The 12756-nt window shown below is 53.0% G+C and overlaps 1 protein-coding gene across 2 annotated transcripts in view; it reads right to left on the bottom strand.

Annotated features, from left to right (window-relative positions):
- Positions 1 to 431: 431 nt before the first annotated feature.
- The window catches only part of CELSR1 (cadherin EGF LAG seven-pass G-type receptor 1), a 152729-nt gene continuing 140404 nt past the window's right edge, over positions 432 to 12756 (bottom strand). Inside the window, exons 28-35 of one of the 2 annotated variants that reach the window (XM_072596574.1) lie at positions 12583 to 12709; positions 10114 to 10239; positions 9165 to 9259; positions 8814 to 8917; positions 6675 to 6839; positions 4695 to 4937; positions 3349 to 3613; positions 432 to 2100 (exon numbers count right to left, since the gene is read on the bottom strand). In XM_072596574.1, coding sequence (XP_072452675.1) covers positions 2076 to 2100; positions 3349 to 3613; positions 4695 to 4937; positions 6675 to 6839; positions 8814 to 8917; positions 9165 to 9259; positions 10114 to 10239; positions 12583 to 12709 — 1150 coding nt within the window. In that variant the 3' untranslated portion in view covers positions 432 to 2075. The remainder of the gene's footprint in view (positions 2101 to 3348; positions 3614 to 4694; positions 4938 to 6674; positions 6840 to 8813; positions 8918 to 9164; positions 9260 to 10113; positions 10240 to 12582; positions 12710 to 12756) is intronic. The other variant, XM_072596575.1, reaches the window with a different exon arrangement.

Genomic DNA, 12756 nt, shown 5'->3' with positions numbered 1-12756 from the left:
CCCCCAGGGCAGCCTGGTCAGGACGTCCTTTGTCACTCACCCCACCCTGGAGAGTTAGCACCAGTTTCTCTGGTGCTAGACACCATCCCAGCCTTAGCCCATCATTGGATTGAGCAGAGTGAATGTATGTGTGTGTCCCTAGGCACATGTGTAGACCTCCAGTTTCATGGGTCAGAAGAACCATGGGCAGAAGGGAACCCCAGAGGAGTCCAACCACCTCATGTTACAGAGGAAAGTTGGGTTACAGAGAGGACAGTGCCCTCTGCCCCCAGCTCCTGACTCCAAATTTGCCTGTCCAGAAGCAGAAGCAGATGCGCCCCCGAGAGTGTGCGTGTGTGTATGTATGTGTGTATGCTTGGAGGTGCAGGTAGGTGTGGGGTGCGGCCCTAAGGGGCCCCGAGGGAGAAGAAGGGGCAGCGCTCACATCCACATTCAGAAACCTCTTAATTTATTGCAACCTCAGCCATGCTGTAAATCCAGTGTTCTGAGAATTAATAAATATTCATTTGTTAAAAAAACAAAAACCTCCAGTGTCTTGTCTCGTAAAATTTTATGTCATAAAAATGGGTTTTCATTTTTCTGTCATTTATAAAACTGACATTGTCCTGAAAAGACTGCCAATGTATTTGATGTTGACCTTGATGGGGTGGGGTGGCACTGGCTGAAGGCTCTAGGCGCTTGCCAAGGTGGGGAATGAGGTTACAGACCACGGACAGGTCCAAAGTCGGCTTCCATCTGAAGACATCCCATTCTGACCATTACAAGATGGCAACTGTTCCCATCCTCACAAGGGAATCCTTGGGGGTGTGTCTTAGGATTCTAGTGGTCAGTCCCTGCCCTCTCCCCAATACAGGGGGAAGTGGGAGGGCTGCCTGTCTTCACACCCACACTCAGCACTACCCCATCCTCCGGCTAGCCATGATGTCCCCCAGAGCTCTCTCTTGACCTGATGACTTCTCACACACCTCCTCCTATCCAGAGTCACAGCCAGCCTACCCCTGACACTCAGGGGTGATGGGAAGACCAGCCGGACTTCTGGCCTGGGGAGTCTGAGGCTGGAGCCTTGGGACCTCAGGGAATCTGGAAGGGCCGAACATCTTGGAGAACCCGAGTAACTGCCCCAATGTGTGGGGAGAGGAAGACACTTCTAAATTCCCTTGGACCATCCCTCCTGCTTCCACTGGGAACGTATATACAAACTGAAAGAAAAAGAAGCCGCCAGACAGAAAGGAAACCCCTCCCTCGCCTGACTCTGAGTGGCAGGGCTCAGTCCTGGTGGGCCTTGGGGCCTCTCCCGGCCGCGGACCTGCTAAGTCAAAGGATGCCTAGCACGTAGCCGGCCAAGGCGGGAGCATCCGAGGGCCATGGCAGGGCTGCGCTGATGCTTCTCCTGAGTCTGCTCGGCCTCGAAGACCCTGGGAAGAGGCTGAAAGCCAGGGGCAGCAAGGGACCTCTGCAGCCTCCTGCCTGTCGAATGAAAAGCCACGTGCGGAGCTGTCCGGTTGCTGCATCTGTCTGTCATCCTTCCTCGCCCCAGATTCAAGTACAATTGTGCATTTTTTTTCTGGTATAAAAATAGTGAGGGGTTTTTTCCCCTAGCAATCTTCAGGTATCCACAAAATCAGTACAAATGCAAAATATACACAGGGCTTTTTTTTTCATCCTTAAAGAATCGCCGTACAAAATATATAAAAGTATCTATACTTTTAAAAGTCGGTTTGAAAGACGGATGGTCCTGAAAAGCTGGGTGCAACTGCTGTGGAGGACGAGTCCTGGAAGGCACTATTTGGGTCTCGGACCCCAGGCTGGCTCCACCCCCCACGGCCTCCTGTTTCAGGATCGAGGCCATAGCAGTGTGGCCTGGGGAGTCTCCTAAAGGCTTTGGCACAGGCTGGATGTTCCAATAGGCACTTAATGTCCGAAGCAGTCCCAGGTCTGCCATGAAATGTAAACTGCACGGTAAGAGATGAGGCCGCCATCCTGCACCTCGCCACCAGCTCTCAAAGTCGGGGCACCCCTCGGGGCTGTGGGAAGGCAGGGCCCACGGCCGGGAAGCATCACGATTTCCTGATGGTTCAGATGGAAGTCTCATTACTGCCTCTGTTCAGAAGAAGGAGGAGAGCAAAGGAAGCTATGAATGGCTCACTGGATAAGTGATCACACGCAGGGAGGATGGAGAGAGGGGGAGAACATGTCTGAAGGCCCGCCGAAGGGGCCCGGAAGGGGCTTCTCCACCCCCATTCCCCACTGAAGGGTCCAGCAGTAGAGCTGAGATTGGAATCGGGTTCTGGTTTCAAATCTAGCCATCTTCCTGCTGTAGCCCAAAGAGCCAAGTTGTCAAGAGTCAGTTAGAATGAAGGGGGTCACGGAGGTAAGGCGGACAGCCCCATTTCAAAAGGATAGGGAGCAGTCAATAAATTAAGTGCCTACTATGTGCTAGCAGATACTGCCTGCCCAGCTCAATGGGGCCTCCTTGTGACTAGAGAGCCCAGACCCTCAGAAAAGGGACTCTTCTGGGTTCCCCAGGGCTGAGGCAGGGAGGGAGGGGGGCACACCCTAGCCAACAGAGCCAGGAGGACCCTCAAAGCTGTGAGCTGTGGGAAAGGGGTGAGCTACAGTGCCAGAACAGCCTCTCAGCTCTGCTGCTGGTCTCCTATGGGACCCCAGACAGGTCACCAAGCCTCTCTGGGCCTTGGCTCTCTCACAACTCTAATGTGGTGACTATAACACAAGAATAGAGGATAGCAGGGGTGGAAGGGGCCTTAGAGATCATGTGTGAGTATATGTACACACATGTGTGTACATACATGTGTGCATGTAGAGAGCTGTGGGGGAAGAGTCTACACAAAGCTACACCAAGACTTGAATTTGTGGCCAGTCTTGTCCTTGAGCTGATTCCCCCAAAATGGAGTCCAAGTGGGACCCATCAGCTCCCAAACTCTGGGTGTATTATCTGCTGTTCTAGGTCAGAGTGGTCAAAATCACAGCCCTGGCCAGTTACTCATATTAAATGTAACTGGAAAGTGTTAAACAATATACATGAAAACCCGACAGGACAAAGTTGATCTATGGTTTTCTCTGTTACCCTTCAGCTTCAGAGCCTCCCCCTTGACTCTTGAGGACCTCTGAAAGGAGAGGTCCAAGCTCAGGTGATCACATGAATGGGTCTGAGGGGTCCCTTTGTCCATCCCCTGGTCCTCAGGCTGGCCCATGCTCCTGCCTTCCCCTGGGAGAGACTAGGAAGGAGAGATAGAGGGGTGGCCCTGATGGGCTCTCACAGAGGAGGGCAGAGGGGAGGCCTCAGGAGTAAGGGGTAGGCCCAGAGCCCCTCTCCACAACCCCACTTACTCTGAATCTGATGCATCTGTGTGGACGGTCCCAGTGCGCACGTTCATGACCACCCCATTCAGCTGGTCACAAGAGTGCTCCCTTGGAGAGTTTTTGACAGTCACTCCTGGATCCAGCATGGGGCTGATGCCATCATTGGAGCCAAGGGAAGATGCCCTGGACAAGCCCACGACCTGGTTGTAATCTGCCAGCTTCTCCCGGAGCCGGTTCTTCAGGTTTCGCTCGCTCAGGGGTGGGGGGTAGGTCACTTTGTTCTTCAAGATGCCTGTGATGAGAGATATGTGAAGGTTGTCAGGCTCTATAAGGCACAGAGGGGCTGCAATCTGCACTGGCAAAGGGAGCACCCTGCAGTGGAGTCATCATTTAGTGAAGATTTTAAGGTGCACAGATATTGATAATAAAATCAATAATAAGCCACAAAGACATTGATAGAACAATAACTTCTTCACACAAGCAGTTATTTCACTTTTTTGTTTTTTTATACTTAGGATGACACTTGGTATACAGTAGGCACCTCATAAATGCTTTTTAGTGATCAGTCGATGGATATTTCTACAGTATTTTGCCAACTCCAAAGCACTTTTACAGTATAGTAGGTAGTTGGAAGACCTGGGTTCAAATCCTCTGATGTTTACTACTCCTGTGACCTTGGATAAGTCACTTAAGTTTCTAGGTCTGAGGTTCCTCATTAGTGAACTGAGAACCTTGGCCCCAGTGGCTTCTGAGGTCCCTCCTTTCCAGCTCTAAAGCAGTGGCCCTATGGTCAAAGCAGGGGGAGGGGAGGACATCCAAGGGTATGGCAAAGAGGCTGCCCTTGATGCCCTTCCTCCTCCCTCCATCCCTTGACATCCCTGGCTTCCTTCAGGTTCACCTTGGACATCACTTCCAATCAGGCCTCTCATCCTTCAAGTTGCTCATGTCTTCCCCCACCATGACTTCATTCACTCTGTCTATGGGATGTTTTCATTCCTCTGTGCACATGGTGCTTCCCCCATGCTCAGGAAAGAAGGAGGAAAGGGACCGGGCCACTCTTGTGTTCCTAGCACTTGTCACAGGACTTGGGACAACATAAGAGCTCAGGAAATGTTCCTTCCTTCCTTCCTTCCTTCCTTCCTTCCTTCCTTCCTTCATTCATTCATTTATTTATTCATGAGACGGGTCTTGTATCAGCTCACACACACAGCAAGAAAATGGGTGGTGAATCTTTTTAACATGACCACTCAACTAAGCTGCCAAGCGACAGCACAAGTGGGAGGATCACAGGGAAGAAGGCACTCCAAGAACGACGGACCTTGATGGCACCGGCCTATATATGCCGGTGGTGGGGGAAGGAGCGGCTATGTTACCTTTCCGCTGCTCTGTGTGCTGGTGGTTAGTGTGGGGAGCTGTCTGATTGTCCTTGGGCAGCCCTGGGTTCTCCTTGTCTGAGGGCACATCCTTGCCATCCTCCTCCCGGTCCTCCTGGTGAAGTTCCACATTCACTTTGGTCTCCACTTTCAGCTTTGGCTTACTTCTACTGTCCTCACCATCACTGCCTGTCACACTGTCTGGGGGCCACATGGCCTTGATGTGGTTGGACAGAGAGTCCGCTGGGGGCCCAAAACAACATGGCAGGATTGACTGTAGGAAGGCCTTCCCTGAGTTTCCTCCCATGCCCAGCCTGGACTGTTGTTTCCCTACCCCTACATGTGGACATATTTCAGCTCAAAGTATGTCCTACTCCGCCCCCTTCCCATTTCTAGGGCTCAAAGCTGTCCCACTTTAAGTCTCAGGGGGTTCCTGAGAGGTTGGTTGACTGCCCAGGTTCACATTGATTGTGATTCCAAGGCAAAACTGCCCCTTAGAGAAGAATCGCAGCAGCTCACACGGGTGGCATATTCAGGAGGGTCAATAACCATCCTGAGAGGGAGGTGGGGTAGGAATTCTTATCCTCAAGAAACTGAGGTCCAAAAAAGTGAGCTGTAACCCGAACTCCTGTCCTTTGATTCCTAAGGAAGCCTGACAGATTTGTGGGAGTCAGGGAGACCAAGGTTAAAATCTTGCCTTGGACACTTACTGCCTATGTGACTTTTGGGCAAATCATGCCATGTCTTTGAGCCTCAGATTCCTCCTCTGGGTCATTGCAGATAGTTTCTGCAGTCCATTACATCCCTTAGTCTATCAGCCCAGGGTCACATAGCTATGTCAAAGCTGTGATGCGAATGTACAGCACAGAATCCCAGAGTTCAGAGGGACCTTGGAGACCAGAAAGTCCAACTTTTACCTGAACAAGAATCCCCTTCACAGCATCCCTAACAAGGGATCCTCCAGCCTTTGGAAGCCCCCAGTGATGGGGAGATCACCACATCTAGAGGCAGCTCCTACAGAACTGGGACAGCTCAGTTTTTCCTGACATTGAGCCTAAATGTTTGGCCCATTCCCTTCCTCTCTGTAGTCCTGGATTCTCCTTCTAATCCAGGGCTCTCTCTTCTGGCTAGCACAGTCTGCCTCCCAAGAGGAGCGGCAGGAAGGAGCAGACTTGGGAGCCTGGGTAGTCCCCATGGGATGGGCACTGCTGGGAAGATAAGACACAGCAGAGGTCTTGCTCTGCTCTGGGCCAGGCTGCCTGAGGGCTTTTCCCCAGGCTGCTCTGGGACCTTCTTTCTCACAGCCTCCCACCCAGCAGGGCCATCATTCCCTCCAAAGAATTCCACACATTCAGAATTTTTTTTTATAAACAAGGCAGTATGGGGGCTGCCCATTTCCTCCCCTGGCCCCCCTGGTTTTTATTGATCCTCCTTCCCATCAGTCCCTGCTCCAGCCTTCGCCACAGGGTGAGGGATGAAGGGACAATTTGTACAGAGCCTGAAGGAGGGACTTCCGCACAAAAGGACTCCCTCAGAGAAGCCACGTTTCCCTTTGTTCCAGGAGTCTTTCCCCAACAGGGAAAAGCTCACTGTGTCTGAGCAGGGTGAGGATCAATTAGCTCCAGTCTGTAGTTAGCAGAGGAGAGGTGCTGGTCTTGGGTTGGGGACACTGGGGGTATTGGAGGATCTGGCTCAGGCTCACTGGATGGGTGACTTTGGGCAATGTACGTTCCCCACCTCTGAACCTCGGTGCCCCCATCTATAAAACTGGATGATCATAAGAGTAGTGGGCTGCAGGGCTGTGGTGGGCAGCCAATGAGGCCATAAGACACCTGCAACCTCAAGTGCTGAAAAATATCCTAGAGAGCTGGCAAAAGGCGCTATAAGTGTTTGGGAGACTTGTTCTTTACCTACGTGGCTGCAGAGAGGGAGGCATGCACCCCCAGAGGCTCCACAGACCTTCCCCACCCTTCCTCCTACCTTTGGGGGTGCTGTGGACTGGGCCCTGGTCACTCGCTTTACAAGAGCCTGGCGTCCACTTGTCTTCTTCTGCTCCATCTTCTTCACTGTCTGACGAGCGCGAGGAGGCATAGGAACTACTATGTTCCTCCAGAGACAGCTCGCTGTCAGAGTCCGAGTCATTGCCTGTAAAGTCAAAAGGCCTGGGAGGGTCAGCAAGGGGCTGACCAGTCCATGCTGGGAGAGCCCTAGGGGCAAAGACCGTGGGCAAAGCTCTCCCCCTCTTCCCTCTCTTTCCTTCCTTCTTTCCTTCCTTCCTCCCTCTCTCCCTTCCTTCCCTGATTCATGTGCTCATTTGTTCACTCACTTTTTTACTTGTTCATTAATTTTCTCATTCTTTGTCATCCACTCAAAAAGTCATGGCAATCATTCCTTCACCGACTTGTTTATTTACTCGTTCGTTAAGGTCACTTAGTCAGTCAACAATCGTTATAATCTCACTGATTGTAAACTCCTTGAGGGCAAGGACTATCTTTTTCTGCTCTTTGTGTACCTCCAGGGCTTAGCCCAGCACCTGGCACAGAGTGGGTGCTTAATAAGTATTTAGCTGTTGATTCAGTGCCTACTATATGCTCGCCTGGGCCAAACCCTGGTAATACGCAAAGAAGGAAAAGACAGCCCTTGCCCTCAAGGAGCTGACTCTCTAAAGGGGGAGGGAACACGCCAACATCTATGTGCAGGACATATAGTCAGAAACGCCCGAGAATCAAGGGCCTAGGGAGAGATTTCCTTTAGAATGCGGGACTTGGGCTGGCCTGGGCGGAGGCCAAATCTGCCTGCCTTCGCTGTCCTTGGTCCTGAACTGACTCGTTCCCTGGCTCTCTCATAACTCGGCCAGTCACTCCTCCACCTCCTCAGTCCCTCAAGACTGAGTCTCGTTCTCTCTTTGGGTTCTGCTGTGTCAGGGGAATGCTCTTTTTGGGGGGATCCGCACTGAGAACTTTAGAATCATTCCTCCAAATAGTTACTCATTCACTCACCCCATTCATTCAATCACTAACTTATTCTTTCATCATTCATCCATTCGCATGGTCACACCCACATTCATCTATTGATTCACGCACTGGTGGATCAAGGTGGCCCAGGGCCAGCAGCTTGGAGGAGTCCCACGAAGGAACAAGACACAATCCCTGCCCTCAGAAAGCATATTGGAGGACCAAGGCCAGGGAAACCAGCATGGGAGCCTGGGGGAGGGCAGCTAGGGAGGTCTGTGAGTCACCCCCACCTTCTCCAGAGAGCTGGGAAGACCAAGGAGGAGGGCATCTGGAGCCTGACCCTGAGAGATGGCCCGGCCAGCAGCAGGTAGACAGGGGTGTCTTTGGGAGAGGGTAGGGGTGGGGCAAGGGACAGGAAGTATCCCACATGTCTGCAGGGAAGGGGAGAGTGAAGGTCTCAGAGATGCAGGGGTACAGGAAGGGACAAAGAATCTCCATGAAAGGGAACCGTGAAATAGTCTGGGAGGGAGATGGAAGACAGGCTGTGGACGGGGCCTCGAATGCCACTGCCAGGCTAGCAAAGCTAGAGCCAGAGATAGATAGAGCCAGAGAACAAAGGATGCTCTTGGGGGCCCAGGCCTTAGGGGCAGGAAAACACAGTGGAGGGAGATGACTGACGGCGAGAGACTCTGAAGGAAACCAGGTGAACAAGGCTAGAAAGGTCAGGGAGATTCAGGGTGGGGAGGGCCTGAGTGCCAGGCCCAGAGCAATTTCCATTTTAACCCCAAGACCCCAGAGAGCCCCCAGAGCAGAGGAGTGATGAAATCAAAGTGGAGCATTGTGGTAGGAGAGAAAGCGATGGAAGAGAGAGGATGAGGAGGGGAGAATGTGGGGAGGAGGCAGAGAATGAGATGGATGAAGAGACACAGGGAAAGGAGAGAAAGGAGAGACAGAGGAAGAAAGACACAGACAGAGGGGGGGGAGAGAGAAACAGAGACAGAGAAATAGAGACATGGAGAGAGACAGAAACAGACAGACATGGAGGGAGGAGTCTCGCCCAGCCTCCCAACTCAATGCCCCTGAGCTCCAGGGTTCTAGGGGGCTGTGGCAGGGGAAGAAGACTCAGACCAGTGCAGCCACAGTGTTGAGCCAAAGTTGTTCTCACCCCTGGGGTTTTTGCCATTCCTCCTCCGGAAAAGGTGGGCGTCAGGTTCTGGGCGGCCTCTTGCTTGACCCGAGGACACGCTCAGCTTCTTGGTTCCTTCCTCCCTGTGACAGAAGGGAGTGGTTCTGCTCAGGGGCTGCCTAGGGAGCCAGGGCTGTACAGTGGGGGGTGGGGAGGGGGCTGGGGACGCCCTGTCACCATCCTCTCCAATCTGAGCCAATGGGCACCAGCAGAAAGGGATGAGATGTTTCTGAAGGAATCAGGATGGTGTCAGCCTGGGAGTGGCCTTGGGGCAGACCGGCTCTCCCCAAGGTGGATGTGCAGGGGACTGGGCAGGGCACTAGGGCTGACCTGACAGCGCTGTCCAGAGAAGCCGTGGACTCGCCCAGCGCTGTGCGGTACATGTTGGGTTCTTCGATGTAGGTGTTGTTGCAGTTTAGGGACCGCTAAAAGGGAGAAGCGGGCAGTGTGGAGAACTCTGACCAGACAAGGGGCAGCAGTCTGGCCAACCTGCTGGTCCCAGGGGCAGGGCCTGGGCCTTCCCTAGGTAGAGTGGCTCCCTACTGCCTACCAAGGACAGTGACATCTCATCCTGGTATTCAAGGCCTCCTGCAGTATGATGCCCACTGGGAACTTGAAGCAAACCAGACTCTTCCTTGCCCCCAAAGCTAGTCCAGGCTTTAGTCCTGTCTGTGGCTTGGGAATCTCTCCAGGCCCCAGGCTTCTCCCTCAAGGGAAGTCAGGGCTGGATAGAACCCTCTACTCCCTGCCGGCCATGTGACCCTAGGCCAGTCCCTTCCCCAGTCTGGTGCTGAGACAAGACTTGGTGGGACAAGCCAATGGCTTAAGACAGGCAGAATGTTTATCTCTTGGAGGTGGAGATGGAGATCCCGTGGAGATGGCCCAGGGAGGGGCGAGTCTGAGGAGCATCGGCCCACTTTTCTCGTCCAGTCTGTGATGTCACTGGTGTGGGGACTCCAGCCCTGACACTGAAGCCAGTCCCTTGGCCCTGGAGTGTGCTAACCCTCCTCCTCATTCTATCAATGGGGAAACTGAGGCACACAGAGAAGGCAGAAGGGGGGCTAGTACTCAGTCTCTGGGTCCCCCCCAGGGAGTGTCGAGGACCTCTCTGGGCCCCGGGAGCCTGAAGGAGTAGGGGCTGGGAGACACAGCCTTTAGGGGGTAGGCAGGGGAATCGGGGTGACAGGTAAGAATCTGGGCCTTTAGGGGGGCCTCGCTGCAGGCTGGCAACATGGTGGCCTCTGAGAAGGGAGGTCAGAGTCACCGGGGCCTTCCTTACAGTCAGCAGTGTGGCCCTGGTGGTCGTGGAATCATCTGGGTGGGCCTTCTTCCCCATCAAGGTGACCTTCAGATGCTTCTGGACTTCCTTGTTGACCACACAGTGGAAGAAAAAGATGGCAAGCCCCTGGAGCAAGGGAGGAGCGCAGGAGGAGGTGTTAGAGGCTTAGTTCGGTGTCCCCCAGATGGCCTGGCTCTTGCCCCCCACCTATGGCCAGGATGGGCCACATCAGCTTGGAGGAGCTTCCCCTGGTGCCCAGGTCCTGCCCTTGCAGCCCCATAGCAGCCCCAAAGTCTGCTTTCCCAGAGAAATTTGGGTTTTTGAAAGCTGCCAAACTCGGGGAGAGCTGCCGGGCAGTTCAAGGGAGTGAGCCCAAGTTGGGGTCCACTGGGTAGAGAAGAAGGGACTCCAGAGGCCTTGGACAAAAGCCTGGGGAGTCATGGGGCCCTGGAGCTGCCCTGCCCAGATGAAGGTCTTCAAGTAAAGCAGCTTCAGTTTTCCAGGGAAAATCAGAGGTCTCAGAGGACACCTCACATTCCTTTGTGACAGTGGCCTTTGAGGGGCAGTGAGTTCTATGCCTCAGACTGTCCACTTCCCTGCCCAGGGCACCAGAATACTGCTTCTGTTGGCTTTGTGGGAAGTCCTGGGGGCAGGGCTGTCCGCTCTTCACCCCCTCCCAGGGGAGGCCCCAGAGAATCACTGTGCCTGGATGACCACATAGGAGGGAAACGCAATGCTTTAACCCAAGCTTGGGCAAAAGACAGAATTGGGTTCAAGATGGACTTCGGCTAATGGTGGTTTGGGGGGAAGGTGCATGTGGTGGAATTCCCAGGAGAAGACAAGACGCAGCTCCTTGGGGGGAGATCCCCAAATCCCCTAGACTGTGCCAACCACAAAGAGGGCATCCCATCCAAGTCCCATTCTGTAGATGAGGAAACTGAGGGCGGGGGGGGTCACTCAGAGGGAAAGGGCGCAGTAATAGAGCACTTGGGGTCAGAGGATCACAATGCACCTGTAACTGGGGGGAGACTAAGTAGGGGCAGGGTTCTGCTACAAGCCATGCATGGGAGAGAGCGGCTGACTGAGGACAGCTCTTTGCCAGGCAAGTGGGCTATGTCCAATTTCTGATCTTTCAGTCTAGGTCTATAATATATTACACATACATAGATGCTTTACACATGTATGTATTATATGTACAGTACATTATATATTAATGTAGAATAGAATTAAATAGTATAATTAATACATATTATCATATCTAACATAGCCAGGTTCTTGGGCCTGTCATGGGACCAACATCTTTTAAAAGGCAAATAATATATATAAACACATATGTCTACATTATTTATACAGACAGATATACATATAATATTATGTATAGCCATGTGTACACACATATAAATACATGGAAAGAGAAAGAGAAAGACAAGAGACAGAAACAGAGAGAGAGGGGGGAGAGGTAGAAGGAGAGGGAGACACACACATACACAGAAGGACAGAGACAGAGAGACAGACAGAGACAGACCAAGAGGAGGCAGGCAAAGGCAGTGGAGGGTGGTCAGACTGGGCCAGCAGCCCCCTTGGAGGATCAGACAAGCTTACTAAAATGTCATTAGCTGGAGTGAGGGGAAGTTGGGAAGGAGAGCAGAAAGGACAACTTTTCTCAGTCCCACGAACCCCAAAGCAGGAGCTGTAGCCACAGGAGGGGGCTGCTTCTCGTAGCCCATCACGGTGTCTGCCAGAGCCCCCTTCTTGTTGCCTCTATGCCTGGGACTTGGATTGTGCCCGAAATGCTGGGCTGGGTGAGCGCCTAAGAACCAGACCTCTGGAGATTCCCTCCGGATTCTAGGACAGACCTGGGGACCTTGGAGACCAGCTGGTCAGTTCCAGAACAGAGGTGAGAGGGACCTTAGTGGCCATGGAGTCCAACCCCTCATTTTACAGGATTTATCAGAGACCCAGGCTGCGCCTCAAGACTATCCTGGTGAGGATTTGAATCCAGGCTGTCTGAGCCTCAGCCTGGTTCTATAATACTTGGGCTGCGATCAGACAAAGGAAGCCTGAGGAGAGTGAAAGTCCCAGTCCTCCTGGAGCAGTGAGGAGACAGAATGTATAGGCAGCAGATTTAGGGTCGGAGGACCTAGGTTTAAACGTGAGCTCTGCTGTGTGACGTTGAGCAGGTCCCTCAACCTCTTTGGTTCCTTCTCTTGGTCAGACTAGATGGTGCTTAAGGTCCCTTTTGCTTCCAAAGTAATGAATTGCGACTGGTCTCTCTGGCATCAGAACCCACGCTAACACCAGCATCTTTCTCAGCACCAACATCGCTGAGTCTCAGAGAGTTTGAAAGGGACCCCTGCATGCCCATCAGGGATTTGTCCCTCCCCAGGACTGTCCGAGGAGGCCAGGCTTTGGGACTGGCAAGGGAGGTGAAGAAGCAAACTCCCAAACTCCTTCTGCATGGTCTCTCACCTGTAAGCAGCTGAAGACTGCGAAGAGATAGTGGAAGGCCATCACGTCACTGTTGACAGCCATCAGCCCCAGCAGCCACGTGGTGCTGATCAGCAGGAGCAAGAGGAAGCCCGTTCGGAGGCCAGAGCTGTGAAGGGAGGCCCCACAGGTGTGAAGGGAGGCCCCCCATCCCAG

This window comes from Notamacropus eugenii, chromosome 3 (assembly GCF_028372415.1).
Source record: "Notamacropus eugenii isolate mMacEug1 chromosome 3, mMacEug1.pri_v2, whole genome shotgun sequence".
Classification (NCBI taxonomy): Eukaryota; Metazoa; Chordata; class Mammalia; order Diprotodontia; family Macropodidae; genus Notamacropus; species Notamacropus eugenii.
This window is presented reverse-complemented; position numbering and strand designations above follow the sequence as displayed.